This window comes from Heterodontus francisci, chromosome 15 (genome assembly GCF_036365525.1).
Source record: "Heterodontus francisci isolate sHetFra1 chromosome 15, sHetFra1.hap1, whole genome shotgun sequence".
NCBI lineage: Eukaryota > Metazoa > Chordata > Chondrichthyes > Heterodontiformes > Heterodontidae > Heterodontus > Heterodontus francisci.
This window is the reverse complement of record NC_090385.1, coordinates 23453095-23477105: the sequence shown is the minus strand read 5'-3', so window position 1 is coordinate 23477105 and position 24011 is coordinate 23453095. Positions and strand designations below refer to the sequence as shown.

At 42.3% G+C, this 24011-nt stretch overlaps 1 protein-coding gene across 1 annotated transcript in view; it reads left to right on the top strand.

The window, feature by feature from the left end:
- Positions 1-23227, top strand: part of LOC137377535 (insulin receptor substrate 2-A-like) — a 66359-nt gene extending 43132 nt beyond the window's left edge. The window contains exon 2 of the mRNA XM_068047231.1: positions 17367-23227. Within this exon, the coding sequence (XP_067903332.1) occupies positions 17367-17371 (5 nt within the window). The 3' untranslated portion in view covers positions 17372-23227. The remainder of the gene's footprint in view (positions 1-17366) is intronic.
- The last annotated feature ends 784 nt before the right edge of the window (positions 23228-24011 follow it).

Here is a 24011-nt window from a genome sequence, read left to right as displayed (position 1 = left end):
TTGGCAAGTAACTGTATTCTACTTACTACATTAGCAATAGTTAGTTTGTAAAGGTAAGTAATGACAGGGCAGCTCGGCCAAGCGGAATGTGTCTCCTGTGGCATATGGGAAGTCGTGGACGCAGCATGTGTCCTTGACGAGCACATCTGCAGGAAGCGTCAACGGCTGCAGAAGCTTGAGCTCCGGGGTTTCGGAACTTGAGTGGCAGCTGGAGTCACTGTGGCGCATCCGCGAGGCAGAGAACTACCTGGATAGTACGTTTCAGGAGGTAGTCACCCTGGAGTTTGAGAGCACAGGCAGAGAGGGACTGGGTGGCTGCCAAACAGAGAAGAAGGTCAAGGCAGGTAGTGCAGGAGTCCCCAGAGGGCATCCCACTTTCTAACTCTTATTCAGTTCTGAGTACCGATGGGAGAGAGGGTTCCTCTGGAAAGTGCGAGAGTCATGACCAAGGCACCATGGATGGCTCAGCTGTGCAGAGAGGGAGCAATAATGATGAGGGATTCTATAGGGGAACAGATGGGCGTTTCTGTGGTCACAGACATGATTCCAGGATGGTATGTTGCCTCCCTGGTGCAAGGGTCATGGACATCACCAAGCGGCTACAGGGCATTCTGGAGGGTGAGGGTGCACAGCCAGAGGTTGTGGTCCACGTTAGTACCAACGATATAGGAAGAAAGAGGGATGAGGTCCTGCAGGCTGAGTTTAGGGAGTTAGGAACGAGATTAGCAAGCAAGATTTCTGGGGCATTGGGACCAGTTCTGGGGAAGGTGTGACCTATACAAGCAACTGAACAGGACTGGGACAAATCTACTGCAGGAAGTCTTGCTAGTGCTGTTGGGGATGGTTTAAACTAGCTTGGCAGGGGGATGGGGACCTGAGTGCACTCTTAGATAGGACAATTTCAGGGCAGAGAACAAGAGGCAAAAAATTAGCTAGTGACTCTGAAAGACAGAAGAAGCAAAGATTAAAAAGTGTGCAGCACAGGAATTTGGCAGTGTTGAAGGGTATTTATTTAAATGCAAGGAGTATAGTAAATAAAGCCGATGAGCTGAGGGCACAGATAGACACATGGCAACGTGATATCATTGCTATAATGGAAACTTGGCTTAAGGAGGGGCAAGAATGGCAGTTCAACATCCCTGGATATAGAGTTTTCAGGTGGGATAGAGAGGGAGATAAAAAAGGAGTGGGTGTAGCATTATTAGTTAAGGAATCCATAACCGCTTTGAGGAGGGATGATATGTTAAATGAATCATCAAATGAGACCATATGGGTCGAGCTCAGAACTAAAAAGGGGCAGCCACGCTATTAGAAGTGTACTAAAGACCCCCAAATAATGAGAAGGAGGTAGAAGAACAAATATGTAGGCAAATTTCTGAGTGCAGAAACTATAGGGCAATAATAGTTGGGGATTTCAACTACCCCAATATCAACTGGGATACAAACAGTGTGAAGGGCACAGAGGGGACAAAATTCTTGAACTACATTCAAGAGAAATTTTTTAGCCAGCACAGAACAAGCCCAACGAGAGGGGGCACAATTCTAGATTTAGTTTTCAGTAATGAAGCTGGGCAAGTGGAGGAAGTAGCAGTGGGTGACCATTTTGGAGATAGTGACCATAATACAGTAAGTTTTAGCATAATCATGGAAAAGGACAAAGATAAACCAGGAGTAAAAGTTCTAAATTGGGGAAAGCAAATTTTAAGAAAGTGAGAGGTGACCTGACAAAAGTGGACTGGATACAGCTACTTGAAGGAAAATCAGTGGCAAACCAGTGGGAGGCATTCAAAAGCAAGATACTACAGGCACAGTGTAGGCATATCCTCACAAAGATAAAGAATGGTATTGCCAAATCTAGAGCCCCCTGGTTCTCTGGAAGCTTACAGAGTAAATTAAAGCAGAAAAAGAAAGCTTATGGCGATCACTAAAATCTTAATACTTTAGAAAGCCCAGAGGACAATAGAAAGTGCAGTGTGAAGTAAAAAAGGAAATTAGAAAAGCAAAAAGAGGACATGAAAAATTATTGGCAGGTAAAATCAAGGAAAACCTGAAGGTGTCTTATCAGTACATTAAGAGCAAGAGGATAACTAAGAAAAGGGTAAGGTTTATCAGAGATTTACAAGGGAACTTATGCATGGATGCAGAAGATGTGAGCAGGGTTCTTAATGAGTTTTTTGTCTCTGTCTTCTCAAAGGAGAGGGATGATGTAGACATTGTAGTTAAAGAGAAGGGGTGTGAAATATTAGATATAATAAGCATAATGAGAAAGGAAGTACTAGAGGGTCTGACATCCTTGAAAGTGGGTAAATTGCCAGGGCCGGATGGATTGCATCCCAGGTTGTTAAAGGAAGCCAGGGAGGAAATAGTGGATGCGCTGAGGATCATCTTCAAATCCTTACTCCTTACCAGGAGAGGTACTAGACGATTGGAGATCTGCGAACATCGTGCCATTTTTGAAAAAGTGTTCAAGGGATAGGCCAGTCTGACCTCGGTGGTGGGTAAATTGTTAGAATCAATTCTGAGGGACAGGATAAACTGCCACTTAGAAAGGCGCAGATTAATCAGGGATAGACAGCATGGATTTGTTTAAGGGAAAGTCATGTCTTGCGAACTTAATTGTGTTTTTTGAGGAAGTAACAAGAAGGATTAATGAGGGTAGTGCAGTGGATGTGGTCTACATGGACTTTAGTAAGGCATTTGACAAGGCCCCACATGGCAGACTGGTCAGTAAAATGAAAGCCCATGGGATACAGGGCAATGTGGCGGTTTGGATCCAGAATTGACTCAGTGACAGGAAACAAAGGGTTGTAGTCAGTGTTGGGACCCTTGCTGTTTGTGGTATGTATTAATGATCTGGACTTAAATGTGGGAGGCATGATTGGTAAATTTGGCCATGTAGTTGATAGTGAAGAGGATAGCTGTAGACTCCAGAAAGATATCAACAGTTTGGGCGGAAAAGTGGCAAATGGAATTCAATCCAGAAAAGTGTGAGGGTAATGCATTTGGAGAGGGTAAATAAAGCAAGGGAATACACAATAAACGTGAGGATATTGAGAGGGATAGAAGAAGTGGGAGACCTTGGAGTGCACGTTCACAGGTCCCTGAAGGTGGCAGGACAGGTAGATAAAGTGGTGAAGAGGGCATATGGAATGCTTTCCTTTATTGGCCAAGATATTGAACTCAAAAGCAGGGATGTGATGCTGGAACTGTATAAAATGCTGGTTAGGCCACAATTGGAGTATTGCGTGCATGCAGTTCTGGTCGCCACATTACAGAAAAGACATAATTGCTCTGGAGAGAGTACAGAGATGTTTTACAAGAATGTTGCCAGGGCTTGAAAGTTGCAGCTATGAAGGAAGATTGAATAGGCTAGGGTTGTTTTCCTTAGAACAGAGGAAGCTGAGGGGTGACTTAATTGAGGTGTACAAAATTATGAGGGGCCTAGAAAGAGTAGACAGGGGAGGACCTGTTTCCCCTAGTGGAGAGGTCAACTACCAGGGGGCACAGATTTAAGGTGATTGGTAGAAGGATGAGAGGGGACATGAGGGAAAAACTTTTTCATCCAGAGGGTGGTGGGTGTCTGGAATTCACTGCCAGGAACGGTGGTGGAGGCAGAAACCCTTGCTATAACCAGCAAGGACCAGGTCCTGGAAGTTGTGATTAGATTGGGCGGCTAGTTTTATTTTCAGCCGACACGGACACGACGGCTGAATGGTCTCTTTCTGTGCCGTGTGAACTGTGAGGAGGATAGTGACAGATTTCAAGAGGACAAACTGGTGTAATGGGCAGACTTGTGGCAGATTAAATTTAATGCAGAGATGTGAAGTGATGTGCTTTGGTAGGAAGAACGAGGAAAGGCAATATAAAATAAAGGGGGCAAGAGCACAGGGACCTGGGGTGTATGTACACAAATCATTGAAGATGGCAGGGTAGGTTAAGAAAATGCTTAATGAGGCATGTAGGATCCTGGGCTTCATAAATTAGATTCACTCCACGTGATATCAAGAAATTACTGAAGGCACTGGATACTGCAAAGGCTATGGGCCTTACGACATTCCAGCAAAACTACTGAAGATCTGTGCTCCAGAACTTGCTGCGCCCCTAGCCAAGCTGTTCATGTACAGCTACAACACTGGCATCTACCCAGCAATGTGGGAAATTGCCCAGGTATGTCCTAAAGCCTGGCTCAGGTATAAAATTAAAATCCGACCCGGGCCCGACTCGACCACAGCCAACCTGAACCCGAGCCCTTTAATTTTTTTTTCGCACCAGACCCGAATCTCCTTCCGGCAGCAGGCTATTCCTGCAGCCAGAGTTGTAGGGAATCATGGGTAAGCCTGATCCTGTGACTTCCCGGAAGCAGTGTCCAGCCCGACCCAACCCGAGCCCGAATGCTGGATTCAGAATTTTGACCTGACACGTATAGTTGCGTCTAGTTGGGCTCGGGTTGAGTGACCAGGCTTTAGTATGTCCTGTACGCACAAAGCAGGAGAAGTCCAACCCGGCCAATTACCACCGCATCAGTCTATTGTCAATCATCAGTAAAGTGATGGAAGGTGTCATTGACAGTGCTATCAAGCGGCAGTTGCTTAGTAATAACCTCATTAAGGCTCAGTTTGGGTTCTGCCAGGGCCACTCAGCTCCTGACTTCATTGCAGCCTTGGTTCAAACATGGACAAAGGAGCTGAACTCCAGAGGTGAGGTGAGAGTGACTGCCCTTGACATCAAGGCAGCATTTGACCGAGTATGGCATCAAGGGGCCCGAGCAAAACTGGAGTCAGTGGGAATCGGGGAAAACTCTCTGCTGTACCCAGTTGTACCCAGCGCAAAGAAAGATGGTTGTGGTTGTTGGTCAATTATCTCAGCACCAGGGCATCACTGCAAGAGTTCCTCAGGGTAGTGTCCTAGGCCCAACCATCTTCAGCTGCTTCATTGATGATCTTCCTTCAGTCATAAGGTCAGAAGTAGGGATGTTCACTGATTGCATATTGTTCACCATTCGTGACTCCTCAGATACTGAAGCAGTCCATGTGGAAATGCAGCAAGACCTGGACAATATCCAGGCTTGGGCTGATAAGTGGTGAGTAGCATTCGCTCCACACAAGTGCCAGGCAATGATCACCTCCAACAAGAGAGAATATAACCATCTCCCCTTGAAATTCAATGGCATTGCAATCACTGAATCCCCCACTATCAACATCCTAGGGGCTACCATTAACCAGAAACTGAACTAGAGTAGCCATATAAACACCGTGGCTACAAGAACAGGTCAGAGGCTAAGAATCCTGTGGCGAGTAACTCACCTGACTCTCCAAAGTCTGTCCACCATCTACAAGGCACAAGTCAGGAGTGTGATGGAATATTCGCCACTTGCCTGGATGGATGCAGCTCCAACAACACTCAAGAAGCTCGACACCATCCAGGGCAAAGCAGCCCGCTTGATTGGCACCCCACCTACAAAGATTCACTCCCTCCACCACCAAAACACTGGAAGCAGTGTGCACCATCTACAAGATGTACCAAGGCTCCTCAGACAGCACGTTCCAAACCCACGACCTCTACGACCTAGAAGGACAAGGGCAGCAGATGCATGGGAACACCACCACCTGCAAGTTCCCATCCAAGCCACACACCATCCTGACTTGGAACTGTGTTGCCGTTCCTTCACTGTCGCAGGGTCATAAAAACCTGGAACTCTCTTCCTAACAGCACTGTGGGAGTACCTACCCCACATGGATTACAGCAGTTCAAGAAGGCAGCTCACCAGCACCTTCGCAAGTGCAAGTGGGATGGGCAATAAATGTTGGCCTCGCCAGTGACGCCCACATCCCACAAACTAATTTTAAAAAGTAATAGATAGAGGCATAGAGTTCAAAAGCAAGGAAGTTACACTGAACCTTTTTTAACACTGGTTCGGCCCCAACTGGAGTATTGTGATCAATTCTGGGTACCACGTTTTCGGAAGGATGTGAAGGCATTGGAGAGCATGCAGAAAATATTCACGAGTGGTTCCAGAATGAAGGACTTCAATTATGAAGATAGCTACCTGGGGTTGTTCTCCTTGGAGAAGAGAAAGGTGAGAGGAGATTTGATGGAGGTGGTCCAAATCATGAACAGAGTAGATCTAGAGAAACTGTTCCCATTGGTGAAAGGGTCAAGAACCAGAGCACACTAGTTTTAAAGAAAGAGCGAAATACTGTGGATGCCAGAACTCTGAAATGAGAACAGAAAGTGCTGGAAATATTCAGCAGGTCTGGCAACATTTGTGTAGAGAGAAACAGAGTTAACCTTTCAGGTCTGTGACCTTTCGTCAGAACTGTAACAGTCTTTGAGCAAGTGAAAGAGGGGAGGGGAACATAAACAAAGGAAGATCTGTGATAGGACAGAGAGCAGGAGAGATTAAATGACAAATGTTATGGAACAGAATGCAAATGGAGTGCTAAATAGTTGTAGTAAAAGACAAAGCATGAGTCTAGAGAGAGTGCTGATGGCAGAATAATGAACAGCTCTGTCCAAAAGCAAAAACCTGAAAAGCAAGTTTAAGACTAGCATATGGTTTAAAAAAATAATTAAAAAAAAAAGAAAGTATATATAAAAAAAAAAATGGGTCTCATGGTCTGAAATTGTTGAATTCAGTGAGTCCAGAAGGCTGCAGAGTGCCTAATCAGAAGATGAGGTGGTGTTCCTCGAGTTTGCGTTGAGCTTCAGTGGAACACTGCAGCAGACCAAGGACAGAAATGTGGGCTTGAGAGCAGGGTGGTGAATTAAAATGGCAAGCAACCAGAAGCTCGGGGTCATGCTTGGAGACCAAGTGGAGGTGCTCTGCAAACCGATCACCCAATCTGCGTTTGGTCTCCACAGTATAGAGGAGACTGCATTGTGAGCAGCAAATACCGTATGCTAAATTGAAAGTATGCAAGTAAATCGCTGGTGGAGTGTTTGGGACCTTGGACGGTGAGAAGAGAGAAAGTAACAGGGCAGGTATTACACCTCTTGCGTTTTTTAAAAATTCGTTCATGTGATGTGGGCGTTGCTGGCTAGGCCAGCATTTACTGTCCATCCCTAATTGCCCTTGAGAAAGTGCTGGTGAGCTGCCTTCTTGAACTGCTGCAGTCCATGGGGTGTAGTTACACCCACCGTGTTAGGAAGGGAGTTCCAGGATTTTGACACTGCGACAATGAAGGAACAGCAATATAGTTCCAAGTCAGGATGGTGTGTGGCTTGGAGGAGAACTTGTAGGTGGTGGTGTCCCCATGTATCTGCTGCCCTTGTCCTTCTAGGTGGCACAGGTCGTGGGTTTGAAATGTGCTGTTGAAGGAGCCTTGGTGAGTTGCTGCAGTGTATCTTGTAGATGGCACATACTGCTGCCACTGTGTCGGTGATGGAGGGAGTGAATGTTGAAAGTGGTAAATGGGGTGCCAACCAAGCAGGCTGCTTTGTCCTATATGATGTTGAGTTTCTTGAGTGTTGTTGGAGCTGCACTCATCCAGCCAAGTGGAAGATGGTGGACAGGCATTGAGGAGACAGGAGGTGAGTTACTCACTGCAAAATTCCCAACCTCTGACCTGCTCTTGTAGCCACGGTATTGAGATGGCTACTGCAGGTCAGTTTCTGGTCAGTGGTAACCCAGGATGTTAGTGAGGGATTCAGCGATGGTAATGTCATTGATCATCAACGGGAGATGGTTAGATTCTCTCATGTTACGAGAGTGAATCTGTTTTTTGTAAAATATGTTTTAAGGACTTATAGTTGAATTATGGACATTGATTCATCTGGAAGCTTGAAGAGATGCTGAACTTTGTGTTTTTTTAAAAAGAAGTCACCAGAAGGTTCCTGGACTTGGCTTGTTAGCAAGCCCTTGCTGGAAGGCACCTGTTTTCAGATCAAATACCAGTAGGGAGCTTGTTGTTTTGATTTGACTTGGAGAAGATGTTTACAGAGAAGTGACAGGTCAAGATTTGTAGAGGTCAGGAGGCTTGACTTCTGGAATGTTTTTGGTTTCACTTTTTGAATTGTTACAAAAGACGGTTGGTTTTTGCCTGCTTTAAAAAAAAAAAACCCCAGCTCATCTCTCTCTCTCTCTCTCTCGGAAAGAAACCCTGTATATCCAATGTGTTAGTCTCCTCTTTCCTCCTGTATTTGAAACCCTGCATATCCCATGTGTTTGGGAACTGAAAACCCTGTTGCTGCATTTCTCCTGTAAGGCCTATCTGTAACTTATGTTCCTGCATGTCTTGCAAAGCCTACCCAAACTGATTGTCATCGCCTGGCAAGAACTGCTTTAGGGAGATCCCAGTGACAGCCGTCGAGATGCATTTGGAACGCCAAACCAAAACAAAAGACATCTTTCCGTCTTTCCTCAAGAATGAGCAAGTATTCAGCCGAACTGTTTTATTTGTCTCTTTCTTTTTTTTTTATAACACTTGTAAACAAAAATCCCCTATAGTTTTGTTGTGTGTGTGAGGGGCGAAGGTAAAAAAGTGAACTTTCATATTTGTGTGTTTACGCTTTATTTCATTACTGGTTAAGCCTTGTTTTATAATCTCATCATTTTGTTGTTTATTAAAGAAACCTGGTTGGTGTTTTTTATTCTGGGATAAAAGTACAGTCTATGATTGACCGTGCCAGTAAGTGGGAAAAAATTTAAATATACGTAGTGATCCGTGGAGAAGTGGAAGTAGAATAAACAGTGCGCTCGTCCCACCTTGGTCATAACACTTGTTTGAGATGGTCATTGCCCGCCGCTTGTGTGGCACGAATGTTACTTGCCACTTATCAGCCCAACCCTGAATGTTGTCCAGGTCTTGCTGCATATGGACATTGTCTGCTTCAGTTTCCGAGTCATCGTGAATAGTGCTGAACTTTGTGAAATCATCAGCAAATATCCCCACTTCTGACCTTTATGGAGAGAAGGTCATTGATGATGCAGCTGAAGATGGTTGGGCCTCGGACACTACCCTGAAGAACTCCTGTAGTGATGAACTGGAGCTGAGATGATTGACCTCCAACAACCACAACCATCTTCCTTTGTGCTAGGTATGAGTCCAACCAGCAGAGAGTTTTCTCCCTGATTCCCATTGACTCCAGTTTTGCTAGTGCTCCTTGATGCCATACTCTGTCAAATGCTGCTTTGATGTCAAGAGCAGTCACTCTCACATCACCTCTAGAGTTCAGCTCTTTTGTCCATGTTTGGACCAAGGCTGTAATGAGGTCAGGAGCTGAGTGGCACTGGCAGAATCCATCTGAGCGTCAGTGAGCAGGTTATTGCTGAGAAAGTGCCACTTGATGGTACTGTCGATGACCCCGTCTATCACTTTGCTGATAGGGTGGTAATTGGCCGGGTTGGATTTGTCCTGCTTTTTGTGGACAGGACATACCCAGGCAATTTTCCACATTGCTGGGTAGATGCTAGTCTTGTAGCTGTACTGGAACAGCTTGGCTAGGGGCACAGCTAGTTCTGGAGCACAAGTCTTCAGTACTATTGCTGGAATGTTGTCAGGGCCCATAGCATTTGCGGTATCCAGTGCCTTCAGCCGTTTCTTAATATCACGTAGAGTGAATCAGATTGGCTGAAGGCTGGCATCTGTGATGCTGGGGACCTCAGGAGGAGGCCAAGATGGATCATCCACTTGTGGTTAGGAAGGCATACGGGATACTTGCCTTTATTAGCCGAGGCATAGAATATAAGAGCAGGGAGGTTATGTTAGTGCTGTATAAAACGCTGGTTAGGCCACAGCTGGAGTACTGTGTACAGTTCTGGTCACCACACTATAGGAAGGATGTGATTGCACTGGAGAAGGTGCAGAGGAGATTCACCAGGATGTTGCCTGGGCTGGAGCATTTCAGTTATGAAGAGAGACTTGATCAGCTGGAGTTGTTTTCCTTGGAGCGGAGAAGACTGAGGGGGGACCTGATTTATTTTTTATCTAGAGATACAGCACTGAAACAGGCCCTTCGACCCACCGAGTCTGTGCCGACCAACAACTACCCATTTATACTAACCCTACAGTAATCCCATATTCTCCTACCACCTACCTACACTAGGGATAATTTATAATGGCCAATTTACCTATCACCTGCAAGTCTTTTGGCTGTGGGAGGAAACCGGAGCACCCGGCGAAAACCCACACGGTCACAGGGAGAACTTGCAAACTCCGCACAGGCAGTACCCAGAATCGAACCCGGGTCCCTGGAGCTGTGAGGCTGCAGTGCTAACCACTGTGCCACTATGCTGCCCTTTTGATTGAGGTATACAAAATTATGAGGGGCATAGATAGGAAGAAACCGTTTCCCTTCGTGGAGGGGCCAATAACCAGGGGGCATAGATTTAAGTTAAGGGGCAGGAGGGAGAGGGGAGTTGAGGAAAAACTTTTTTACCCAGAGGGTGGTTGGAATCTGGAACACACTGCCTGAAGGGGTGGTAGAGGCAGGAATCCTCAACATTTAAGAAGCATTTAGATGAGCACTTGAAACACCATAGCATACAAGGCTATGGGCCAAGTGCGGGAAAATGGGATTAAATTAGATGGGTGCTTGCTGTCGGTGCAGATGTGTTAGGCCGAAGGGCCTGTTTCTGTGCTGTAAAACTATATGACTCTGTGCTACTTCTCGCTGAAGATGGATGCAAATGCTTCAGCCTTGTCTTTTGCACTGATGCGCTGGGCTCCTCCATCATTGAGGATGGGGATATTTGTGGAGCCTCCTCCTCCTGTTAGTTGTTTAATTGTTCACCTCCATTCATGACTGGATGTGGCAGGACTGCAGAGCTTGGATCTGATCCGTTGGTTGTGAGATCACTTAGCCCTGTCTATTGCATGCTCCTTCTGCTGTTTGGCATACAAGTAGTCCTGTATTATAGCTTCACCAGGCTGACGCCTCACTTTTCGGTATGCCTGGTGCTGCTCCTGGCGTACCCTTCTTCATTGAACCAGGGTTGGTCCTCTGGCTTGATGGTCATGGTAGAATGGGGTATATGCCGGGCCATGAGGTTGCAGATTGTGTTTGAATAGAATTCTGCTGCTGCTGATGGCCCAGAATGCCTCATGGATGCCCAGTTTTGAGTTGCTAGCTCTGTTCGAAATCTATCCCATTTAGCGCTGTGGTAGTGCCACACAACACGATGGTGGGTACCTTCAGTGTGAAGACGGGACTTTATCTCCACAAGGACTGTGCAGTGGTCACTCCTGCCAACACTGTCATGCACAGATGCATCTGCGACCGATAGATTGGTGAGGACAAGGTCAAGTAGGTTTTTCCATCTTGGTTCCCTCACCACCTGCCGCAGACCCAGTCTAGCAGCTATATCCTTTAGCACCCAGCCAGCTCAGTCAGTAGTGGTGCCACTGTTGGTGATGGGCATGGAAGTTCCCTGACCAGAGTACATTTTGTGCCCTTGCTACCCTTAGTGCTTCTTCCAATTGGTATTCAACATGGAGAAGCACTGATTTATCAGCTGGGGTGGGGGCAGTAGGTGGTAATCAGCAGGAGGTCTCCTTGCCTATGTTTGACCTGATGCCCTGAGACTTCGTGGGGTCTGCAGTCAATGTTGAGGATCTCTGGACAATTCCTTGCTGACTGTATGCCATTTTGCCGCCACATCTGGTGGGTCTGGCCTGCTGGTGGGAGAGGACATATCCGGGAATGGTGATAGCGGTGTCAAAGACATTGTAAGGTATGATTCAGTGAGTATGACGGTCAGGCTGTTGCTTGACTACTCAGTGGGACAGCTCTCCCAATTTTGGCACAAGCCCTCAAATGTTAGTGAGGAGGACTTTGCTGGGTTGACAGGGCTGGGTTTGCCGTTGTCGTTTCCAGTGCCTCAGTCAATGCCGGGTGGTGCGTCCGGTTTCATTCCTTTTCCTTTTGTAGTGTTTTGATATAACTGAGTAGCTTGCTAGGCCATTTCAGAGTCAACCACATTGCTGTGGGTCTGGAGTCACATGTAGGCCAGACTTCCTTCCCTAAAGGACATTAGTGAGCCAGATGGTTTTTTACAACAATCAACAATGGTTTCATGGTAACCATTAGACTAGATTTTAATTCCAGATTTATTAATTGAATTCAAATTTCACCTTCAGCTCAGAGCATTGGCCTGGGGCTCTGGGTTACTAGTCTTGTAACATTACCGCTATGCCACTGCCTCCCTGCCTTGTGTGGGGAGTGGACCAGGGTGTCGCGAAGTAAATGGTCCCTTCGGAATGCTGACAGGGGAGGGGAAGATGTGTTTGGTGGCATCACGCTGGAGGTGGTGGAAATGGCGGAGGATGATTTTAAAATGATTGGCAAAAGAGCCAGAGATGATATGAGAAAAAAAACTTTTATTTTTACGCAGCGCGTGGTTAGGGTCTGGAATGCACTGCCTGAGTGTGGTGGAGGCAGATTCAATCATTGCTTTCAAAAGGGAATTGGATAATTGTCTGCAGAGAAAAGATTTGCAGGACAAAGGTTGGGGAGTGAGACTAGGTGAGTTCTTATCTGAGAGCAGGCATGGACATGATGGGCCAAATGGTCGTCTCCCATGTTGTAACCGTTCTGTGATTGTATGATGTAAAATGTAAGAGAATCAAGTATCGGGTGATAGAGTAAGATGTACATGTAGTAGCCCAGAGTTGAGCCCTCCCCCAAAGTGGGAAAAAAAATCCCTCTATTTATTTCACATGCTTTCTGTACATGTCTGGGGAAACTGTTCCAGCTGAAAGATTTGGAATTCTATTTTATTTGGTGGGTAGTTGATTTGCAAAATAACAATATTGGTGATTCAACCAACAACAGTGATATATAAATATGCAGCTTAATTCTAGCCTGCACCGTAAAAAAAAAAAAGCATTTGATTGATAACATGTTTAGAAATCTCCCTTTTTTTTCCCATCTCCATTGGGTTTTCATGTAAGACTCGGTAAATTAATACTCCTGTGACTTGAGCGCATTATCTGGGCTGACACTTCAGTGCAGTATGGAAGGAGTGCTGCACTATTATAGATGCCCTCTTTCAGATGAGATGTTAAACCAAGGTCCCGTCTACTCCCTCGGGTGGAGCCAAGTCCCATCCACCCATCAGCCCTGTGCTCGCTAACCTGTATTGGCTCGTGGTATGGCAAAACCTTGAATTTAATCTCATTCCAATGTTTAGATGCCTCCAGAGCTTTGTTACCCCTGTCCCCCTGCAATGCACCCACCCACCCAACCAATCTCTGTAACCTCCTCCAGCACTACAACCCTTCGAGATCTCTGCATTATGGCAATTCTGGCCTCTTGTGTCCACATTTTCCATTGCCCATTGTTCACAACTGTGCCTTCCAGCTCCTGAGACCCTAAACTTTAGAATTTCCTTCCACAAAACTCTCCCCTCCTTTTAAAACCGATCCTTTTTTTTTACTAAGTTTATGGTCACCTATCCTAATGTGTCTCATGTGGCTTGGGTTCAGATTTTGTTTGATAATATTCCAATGGAGCACCTTGAAATGCTTTACTATGTTAGAGAGCTGTATAAATAAAAATTTTTGTAAATGTTTCCATTGCATTATTTTGAAGAACAGGAGAGTTCTCCCCTGTGTCTTGGCTAATATTTTAACAAGAAAACAGTTTATCTGGTCATTTAATTGCTGTTTGTGGTATCTTTGATGTGTGTAAATTGGCTGCTGTGTTTCCTACATTCCAACAGTTACTACGCCTCAAAAGTACTTCATTGGCTATAAAGTACTTTGAGATGTCATGAAAGGCCCTATATTAATTTAAGTTCTTTCCTTTTTCTCCCCTTTCTCTCAATCTCAAACCTACAGCCATGGTATGGTTTGGGGAGCATTGTTTATCTGTACTGTTGATTTTTGAATAGCTTCTGTTCAGTAAGTTCTTTATCTTTACTCTGGGCACAATTTCAGCCACTTCTCACCTGTGTTGGTAAACACTGTTTGTGGTTATTATAATAACACTTGAAAATTTGGTGACAAGATTAAAAGCCTTGGCTATAATACAGAACATAATAGAAATTAATGTATATTACAAAACCTGCTTTCTTGAGGCAATAAACAAACATTTTTCAGATCTTGGTTGCTGCAGTAACACTGAAAGTAGTTCAGTAAAAATTAATCTCTGCATAGTGAACTGTCAATTTTGCAGAGCCCTAATTTTTCAGTGACATTTATTATCTGGGTTTTCTGAGTAGGACAATTCCTGCTTAAGAGCAGTATCATGCGCTATTATTTAGGCAATCTTCCCTGCCTTGCAGTAAGCTGCTCCATAAAAACATCCTGTTTTACTGTACATGATGTGTGGATTAGCCAGTTCAGCATCAACATGCCAGAATGTGAATTTACTACATTATAAGCTGTTTTGTTTGCTCAACATAAAATGTTGAAGTCTTGCACTTTAATTCTGTTTTGTGTTATATTTGTATTGAAATCTGGTTACTGTCATTACCATGTATGTAAACATGGAAGTCTGGGGCTGAAAGAAGCACCCTATAGACAGTTGGGACACATGTAGCCCAATCCAAAAACAAATTGAGCCAACAAGGAGATCGCTAGTGTTGGAAATGAAAATGTATTGATGCAGTAGGAGATGAGATTTGAGGTTGTGTTTGGATGATACTTAATTCTGAATCCAGGTATCTAAACTGGAAAATGTTTATTCCAAATTACTGATGCCCTCATCTTGACAAAGTAGCAACATTCACCAAAAAATGAGGGAGAAATAGCAAATAACAGCCTTTTGCTCCTATCTGAAGAAATGGGTGCATCAATTAAAACATCTCTCGCATTAGGTAATACGGGACAGAGACATGAGAAATATTTAAGAAACAACCCCCTACACGATTCCAGTCTGGCTTCTATATTCAGTACAAAGACAGCCATAGGATATTTTTAAATGTTGACAATTTTGGCATGAATGTAACACATTTTATACTTAGTCTGATTTAATACTTTTGGCTGCTGAAAGACTATTTCAAAACGTGAAGAACTTTTCACACTCAACATATGTAAACACAAATATAATTGGCAGAACTTTAAATCTGGGGATGGTGTGGTGCGGGAGGGAGTCTTTTTAAATTTTGTTGTACATTTTGTTAACATTGGTAAATGTTATGTATACTGTGATCTACATTGGCATATTTAGAAGTGGACTAACTCAAATCTGTCATGGAAATAAAAAAAATTCTAACAGGTAGCTTAGTGGGTTACTGAAGTTGTAATCAGAGACCTGAAAGTAACAGGTTGTTTCCTTCTCAGATGAGGAATGTTGCAAGGCTAAGTAAAATGTGTACTTCAGGATTCTCGAGTATTTTGCAACTTTCTTTTAAATTCTAAACTTCTAAAAATAATGCAATTTCAAGGTTTGATTGGGAGTTATGAACTGCAGGTATACACTTGTTGAAAGTGAAGCATAAACCTGGTAGTTATCGACCAATTATCCAAGCCATTAGTAATGGACAAAGATGCTTATGCACATTAAACAGAGCTGTTATTTCTGTTATGAGCGATGACCAAAAGCTTAGTCAGAGAGTAGAGTTAAAGCTGGATCTTAATGGAGGAGAGGGAGATGAAGAGGTTTTGGGGGGAATTCAAGAACATAGTCTTGCTGACAAGGCAGCCAGTCGTGCGGCAAAATGGGGGTTGCACAAGATGTCAGTCAAAAATGCAGATTTCTGGGAGAAACTGTAGCACTGGAGGAGGTTACAGTAATGGGCTTGGTGGCAAGGCACTGAAGCGATTTTCTCACACGAATGACAATTTTAGTTTTGAGACATTAGGGGATGAGGAGCCAGTATAGGTCAGCAAGTGAAGGAGTCATGGGTGAGTGGGATTTGGTACAGGATAGGATACAGGAAGCTCTGTCATGGATGAACTAAAGTGTATTGAGACTGGAGGATGCAAGGCTGGCTGGGTGAGCATTGGAATAGTTGAGTCTGTGGGGAAACAAGGGTATAGATGAGGATTCCAAATAGGCATGCAATGTTATGGATGTGGAAATAGGTGATATTTGTGATAGAGGATGTGGATTGGCAACTCAGCTGAGGATTGAATATGGCGCTGATGTTGTGAAGAGTGGTTGAACCTGAGACGGAGGTGGGGAGAGGAATGGAATCAGCAGGAAGGGTACAGAGTTTGCAGTAGGAGCCAAAGCCTACTGCTTTGGTTTTCCCAATCTTTAATTGGTGGAAACTGTGGCTCATCCAAAACTGAATGCTCAACAAGCAATCTGACAACACATAGACAATGGAGGGGTCGAGAATAGTGGTGGAGAGATAAGCATTCATGTGGAATCTGAGCTCGTCTTCGGACGACATGGTGGAGGGCAGCGTGTAGATGAGGAACAGTAGTGGCCAAGGATAGATCTTTGGGAGAATCCAGAGTTGGTAATACAGGGGCAGGAGATCAGACTACTGCCAGAGATGCTTTCGCTACAATCAGATATGCAAGATTAATGTTTTGAGTAAATTGTTCACAACTCCTTGGTGCATATTGATCATATCTGAGATATCATGCAGTGCAATTTAAAAGGAAAAAAAAAAAGTACTTCTAGCCCATCCTATGTAGCACTGAGCCAAACAGACCTACAAAGGTCCAGGGTGCAATTCTGGGTCTATGCACTATTCATACTGCATGCAGCATTGTAATTGGCTTTAATATTCTGGTAGTCCGTAGGTGGAAAATCAAACATGTCTTTCCCATTCTTGATCAGTATCTTGATCCCTGCTGCAAGTCTATTCATATGGATGTTGAAATGAGGTCAGCTCACACTTCGCCTTGATGCCCTCCATGCTCAAGCAGTCTGCTGATACTGTCCAGGCTTCTGCTTGAATGCTCTGATAAGATAGCAAAATGTTTCTGATGCCCATAAAATTAAAGCATGAGTCAATACCATTAGGAAAGAATCTCACTAGGGAAGAAGTACAATTATGCTGTGCCAGGGGACAGTAGGTTGTGGCTTCTTAATAAGTCATACAGTTGTAGACAGACATGGAAAGAGTTATCCGAGGCCACTATTGTGCGCCACCTGCATGACAGTTTTGTAGCATGGGAAATGGTTGAAAGGCTTTTGTTCCCAAAAAAGCAAGTATTTTCTGTATATTTTAATATAAAAGTGATGTTTTGCAAAAGCTTATTTCTGAGTACAAATAGTGAACAGACTGTACGGTTATCCTTCACTTACAGCGCAGCACTTCGCAACAAGTCACTCGGCCAGTTTTGAGTTGCAGCATGTTAGTCATATGCTTAGATTTTCATGTATTCGGCTAGTGTGTCATACCCGGAATGAGTTTGATACTCAAAACTAGACTGGAATCTTGAACTGTTCAAGGCAAGAGTTTGCTGCCATATGCACTTTTTAGTATTCTGTTTTTAACCATTTTAATTTTCTGTTTTCTGCAGACTAAGTACATCGACGTGATTTAAATCCACGCCTACAGAGGAAAGGGTTGAATGTACCTTTTCCCATGGTACCTATCATTGCAATTGTACAACTCACTAGATGGAATTGGTACTGTCCGAAGCAGTCACCTTATTGCAAGAATATGGACAGACCTGCTATTTTCCCGTGAGCTCGAGTGGGAAAAGCCAACATGTGAATCTCAACAGGAATGCAAATTGCTTGGTACTTCCTTCAACAAAAAGACACGCACTCTTCCTGCAAGTCTCAGCTGAGCAAAAAAGAAAAACAAAGAGCCATAGCTAATGTGAACCTGTCTACTGAAGTGTTTTAAATCCATTTGAATGTTAACAAGTAACAGTTAAATGCTCATTTTTTTTTCAATACAGCTGTTCACCAAGAAATACCTGCTAAAAAAATCTTCTTCGCAATGTTCCCCAGTTCAAACACTAATGGACTTTTTCTGACTAGTGCTAGAAGGCAACTGGTGTGACTGTTACCATCCATAGTGGAGTATGAAAAGCATTTCACATTTGTTTACAAAGCATCATGGAACATCTTCTGTGTTCCATGGCATCCTTAAGTATATTCTGTTTTGCTATGCATCCAGATTTGTTTATTTTGGAGGGGTTGAAGATTTGGAATGAATCCTGACAAAGGACTGGTGGGTTTACTAGACCATTGTTTAAGTTCATGCATTACACCTTTGGAAAACTAAGCTGGGATAGTCGAACAGATCCCCAAGGTATTAAACAGCTTCTCAGGCCAGCTGTACATAGTTCATTGCTTTCTGTTCCCTGCTTTAACTTGTGCTAGGTTTCAAAGCAGTCATGTTGCAACTATTGTGTGGCCACTCACCAAGTAGGCCAAATTGTTAAACCTAGTGTGAATATAGCATAGGCTGACCCAAAGTTTAAACTTGTATGGGCAAGCTAGCTTCTCCTTGAGGTCACAAACTACAAAAATATTTGTAAACCCATGCGTTTCCTTTATCAGATATTTAATATGTTCACTCAGTTATGTCTCAGCGAATTTCATTTTACCAGGATTTTTTTTCTGTTTTTAAAAGTTGCTTAATTTCACTTTAAAAGCTATGGTGGGATTGGCTCTTGATCTACATAGGCACTATGTAAATGCACATTAAAATCCACTTTCAGGATCCCCAACTGATGGAATTTACCCTTTAATGAATATGCCGGTTTTATTCTTCCAAAAGTCATTGTATGATTTTAAAAAGTAATCACTAACAGTTCCAGTATTCCTTGTAGCTGTCCTCTGTAGGGTTAATTACATTGTTGTGACACACTGCCTTTGTAATATCACTGATATATCTCCACATCCTCTTCTGCACAGCTGCAGAGTGAATGATGCCAAATATTCATCAATAGTAATTTTGCTTGTCCGTGTCCCTTGGTCCAGTTTGCTCACAGTACACTTCTCGTGTATTCTTTTTGACCTGTGTATGTGTGTGTGTGTGATTTTTATTTTTGCTTTTTTTTGTCAGAACAGTAGCTAGTCATTTTAAGGTGTGTTTCTTTACGTTGGGTGCAATTTTGGACAGCTTAAGCTACAGAAGATTTTTCTAAATGTATAAAACTAAGAGCTGTGAGAAGGCTTAAGCAATTAAATATGTATTTTGAATAAGGAATAATGCAGCTTTAATTACTGGTGCACAATGAACTATATTTATTCTAGGTTAGAGAAATAAATTTTGGTTCCAAACAAAATTGTGCCCACATTTTATTGCAGCTCTCAAATACTTCTTAAGAAAAGATATCAACAGTGCCCGCAATAAAGAGTATAATTGAAACAGAAGTTCAGTGGATTGCTCTGAAGTACCAGTCACAAAAGATATGTAGTGCCCAATATAGAAAATGCCACTTTTTAAAGTCATCAGTTATTCAAAAGGTACTAGATGTTACTTAGCTGGTCATAACATTCAAAATATTTTAAATCTCGTTTGTTAGATCTATTTTGGGTTGCTGACTAAAACTTGTTATTTTCTTATACATATTCCTGAATTGTTGAGACGTGGTTTTATTTTAATGGTACTAAGAGATCATGGACCATGGTGCTACCTTTCAGCAGTGTGTTGAACTATAGGAAGTTATGAAATCCCCTGGCTGCTTTTAAAATATGCATCAACACTAATGTATATGCAAACATTGGTTTTCCCCCACCAAGTACAAACTAATCCAAGCTGTTGGGTGTAGTATTCATTTCACACTGTTTGTAAATTCATTGTTTGTCTGTACACTAACTCATCCAGTTTTTTAATTAAGTGTGGTTTCAGCAAAATTATGTAAGTGTTTATTAAATCCAATTAATCCAGGTTATCAAAAGTTTACAGTTTCAGTGAGGGATTAGTCTGATACACAGAAAAGCAATGTGTTTGACCACTTGAAGGTGTTTACATCAAAATCCTTGCCATCAGTTGGCTATTTTCGTTTTAATTTACTGTTCAACTATAAAGAAAGCTGGTTCTACTTGGAAGGGGAGGGCAAATAGAGAAAGTGGAGTGGGGGCGTGGGCAGCAGTGGTGGATGGTTAGAGGTTGGTTGTCTCATGGCATAAGATGAGTCAGTTTACTATGCCATAAAGTTATAGGAGCCAAGATGGCTTCTCATGTTCTTCATAATACTCTTTGGTCCCCTCCTTCCCCACCCAGCAGCGCTAGAGGTTTATGATGTTGCCATTGGATGTCTGGAAATCTGAAGCCCTTCTAGATGTAGGGAAAGGGAATTTTGGAATTGTGTGCTCATTACCTGTTTGCTTGCCCTCTTGATCTGAGGATAGTATGTAGGTTGGGGAGGCAATATTTTTTAAATTAGGAGAACCATTTGGATGATTAGCAAAGGATTAAGTAACTAGTTTCTATTATATCTACATGCAGTAAATTGGCCATTTTTTTTACTTTTATTACAGTACTTATTTAAAGATCATACTGTATTGGTAGCTTATTTTCTACTGAGACAGTTAACCATCCTAGGTTCACTGTGTTGAGCCATGTTTCAGAACACTCCTAAAACAGATCTTAATAAAATTGATTTTATCGGAAGGAATGCTCCTAATTAAGTAACCATTAACATAAAATGGTTTCTTCAGCCAGTCAAATATGACATTACCAATTTCTGTTGCTATTTTGTCTAGTTCAGAGTGTGTAGCCATTCTATAACATATGCATTGCCCCCCAGTTCCAGTACTCACTTTCTGTATTAAATATATTTTCATGTGGGGAAAAATGGTCCAAAAATATTTAACTATTATCACTTTTTGTAGTAATTATTAACTTGAAGGAGAAGGCAACTCTAGGAATGGATGGGTTTGCATGGGTCTTTATTATGTCCACTGCTTTAAAAATATCTTTTTTTTTTCAGGATTTCTCTGTTATGCCTAATATCTCTTTCATTTCATTGAAATTGGCAGACCAGAGTGATTTAAGCCAATGCTTTTTGAGAATCTATTTCTGAATATAGATGTTTTGATGATTTCATGATCTGTCAGTTTTTAGACTGATCGTTAACAAGCACACCTTCTACGATCAGGGGTCGTGGAGTGGTCTGAAAGCAGATTGATTCAATGTCTTCTCTATTGGGTACTTAAATATTTCAAGGTAGTCTCCATGGCTTGTGTCACCCAGCTTGTCCATTTTAAGTCCACAACAGAAGAAATGAAAAGAAAAATCACAAATGCTGAAAATCTCAGGTTAAATACAACACAGCTAGTGAAGAAACAAGTGTTTTACACCTTGGGCACAACTAGAAATAAAAATTTGATCATCTAGCACTTCCCTTCTCATTCAAGCCTGCACCAACCACCAAGAATATGGTAGTAAAGGTGATATGCATTATTAAGGATTTTATATACATATAGTAAAAATATGACCCACATTTAGTTGCGCAGTTCACATGGCATCATAACTGGAAAAGTTCCAGTGACTGTCAGCAGTACCCTAAGATTTGTTTACTTACATAAACTCCTTGTCGCATATGATGGTTGTACTGAGTAATTTTAAAATGCTGTGTGATGAGACTGTTCGCATTGTAGAGGCAGAGCGATGTTGGAAAGGCAATAAAGGCGGTTACAGTGATTATGAAGTAGGAAAAATAGTATGTTGCATTGTGCAACAAAGTTAAGTTGTTTTCTCTGGCATCACATTGCTGGTAAATTTTACAGTATATATTTGTACAAATAACCGGTTCTAGACCTGTAACAGGATAGTGAGGCTTTACAGTTTGTACTAGCGACTGCAGATCACACCAGTGCTAACAAAGGTACAAATACTACATGCTGGCTTTGTACTACAGACAGTACTATATGAATTGTAATAGTGAGGTACGAATTCTAGATACTGACCCATCCCAATGAGTACTTTGTGGTTCAGTGATAATTATAGACACCAGATACTGCATGAATCTGTAATAATAGAGATAGGAATACATTCTGTTAAGAGATCTATGCTGGTTTTTAAATAAAATTCTAAAAAGTGGGGGGTTGGTTTGTGGGTTTCACGCTACGCATTCACTAAGACCACTATAGTTCAACTTAAGGGGTTTTGAATCCTATATAGTTTCCTAAATTTAGTATAGGTAGAGATAATATACGAGTATCAGTGGGTACTGAATTAAAATGTAACAGATCTAACTGGACTGGTACATTCTGGTACTTATGGTTTTTTGAGTTCTTTTTGATAGTTATGAAATAGCCAACATACGCTGAGAAAGGATTACCAGCATCATCATGCAGTTTAGCTAATAAATCAAACAATTGGGTCCTGAAGGTTACTAGTGCACGAAACTAAGCACTGATGACCTGTGTGCTGATTTCATACAGTAATCTCAAAAGCCAACTTCTGGCTAAATAGTTATGGCATACGCAATATGCAATTCTATTTTCCTTGATCTACTTGTAGCTTATAGAGTTACTAAATTACTCAGTATTGTGCTGGAAAACTATTTCCAGATAAGGATTTACATATCACTTGATAGGTATGGAAGAAATAATTTCAAAAAAATTACTAGTGGTGGAAAGCAACATAAAAGCAAATGAGGGCAGGTACCTGCTTCCATGTGAAGGAAAAGGTATAAGTGATGAAGTTAGTAATTTGTAGATTTCGTCAAAAGTCAGCTAACTCTTTTGCAACCTTTTGTCAGTACATTGGTCAGTACCCATCCTGTTTGTGCAAGAAAAGGCTACTTTCCTTGCCATCTTTTCCATCATGGTTGGAAATTGCACAAATCCTGGAAAAGCGAGTGGGTGGGGTGGAGTGGAATGAAGTACAGTTCTCATTGGTCACCAGGACCATTATTGAAAACTGTTCCAAATTACTGTAACCTGGCTGTATAAATGATTGGTTCATAATTTCTTGTAAGTGCATTGTTGGGGAAGGAGAATTGCTTATGGTCCTTTTCATTATAGCATATGCAGGTGTCTTTCCTCATTTCGTGCATACAAAATAAAAGTTGCATCTTCCAGACAATAGTATGCTGCTGTATAATAAAAGAAAACAAAGATGGAACAATTGTATTCCTTCTGTAAATTAATTTGACAAATGGACATAGTTTTTTTGGCTGTACAGAAAAGCAGACAGTTGATACTCTATATATTGCTATTCCTGCACCATACACGACAGAAGGTTAAAAATATCTAACTTTATCTTGCTGTGTCTTCCACTGTAAATATTGTTTAGCAGTTTAATGTTAATCCACCATGTCTGTGAATGGGAGACTGGCTTAGAGTTCTGTATAGTGTTTATATTTATCACAAATGCTTTCCATAGAGCTACATGCAATAAAATTGTGTTCATGTTATTGCTTGCATCTCTTGTGTAATTTACTATGTTTTCATTTTTGCATTGTTTTCCTTTTTGAGCTCCAGGGGTTGAGCGGGTGGGTTGGTGAACTGCTTTTATACCTCTCGTGATCTGGTTCCTAGTTGACCTTTTCAGTTTGTGCAAAAGCCCCTCTATTTCATATGTGTAAAGTCAAAGCTTTCATTTTATAATACGATAGTGCAAAGTATTGGAGCAGCAGCACATAATGTGCCAGTGGAGGACCCTCTTATTTGGTTCAGCACTGATGCATTTCAGATGTTTGCGAGAAATCAATAGATTTATGGATACTAATAACATCAAGGGATATGGGGATAGTGGGGAAAAATGGCATGAAGTTAGGTGATCAGCCATGATCTGTTTGAATGGCGGAGCAGGCTTGATGGACTGAGTGGACTACTCCTACTCCTGCTCCTATTTCCTATGTCCTGTAGCAAAGTGTTAGGTGCACACCTGCTCAGTTCTTTGTTCAATAAGGTAATGTTATTTTAGTTTGATGAACAAACTGGCTCAATTGGGGGGCTTGTATCAAGGTGTAGAAAGAGCTGGGCCTTCCTACAGTGGTCATATTCATTATCTGGTACGTTGACTAGTTTCCTCTCCTTACTCATTTTATCATATCTTCTGCACCAGTTTTTACTCAACCAGCCCTTCACCTCCACCTTTTTGATGTGCACGTCCTCAGCAAAACCTTAGCTGTCTCCCATCCTAGTCATTTTTCCACCCCCAAGAGGCACAAATTTGAACATAGCTGGCACAAAATGGCTTTGCTATTGAGCCATGTTCTATAAAGATGGAACATCAAGGCATTAATGCG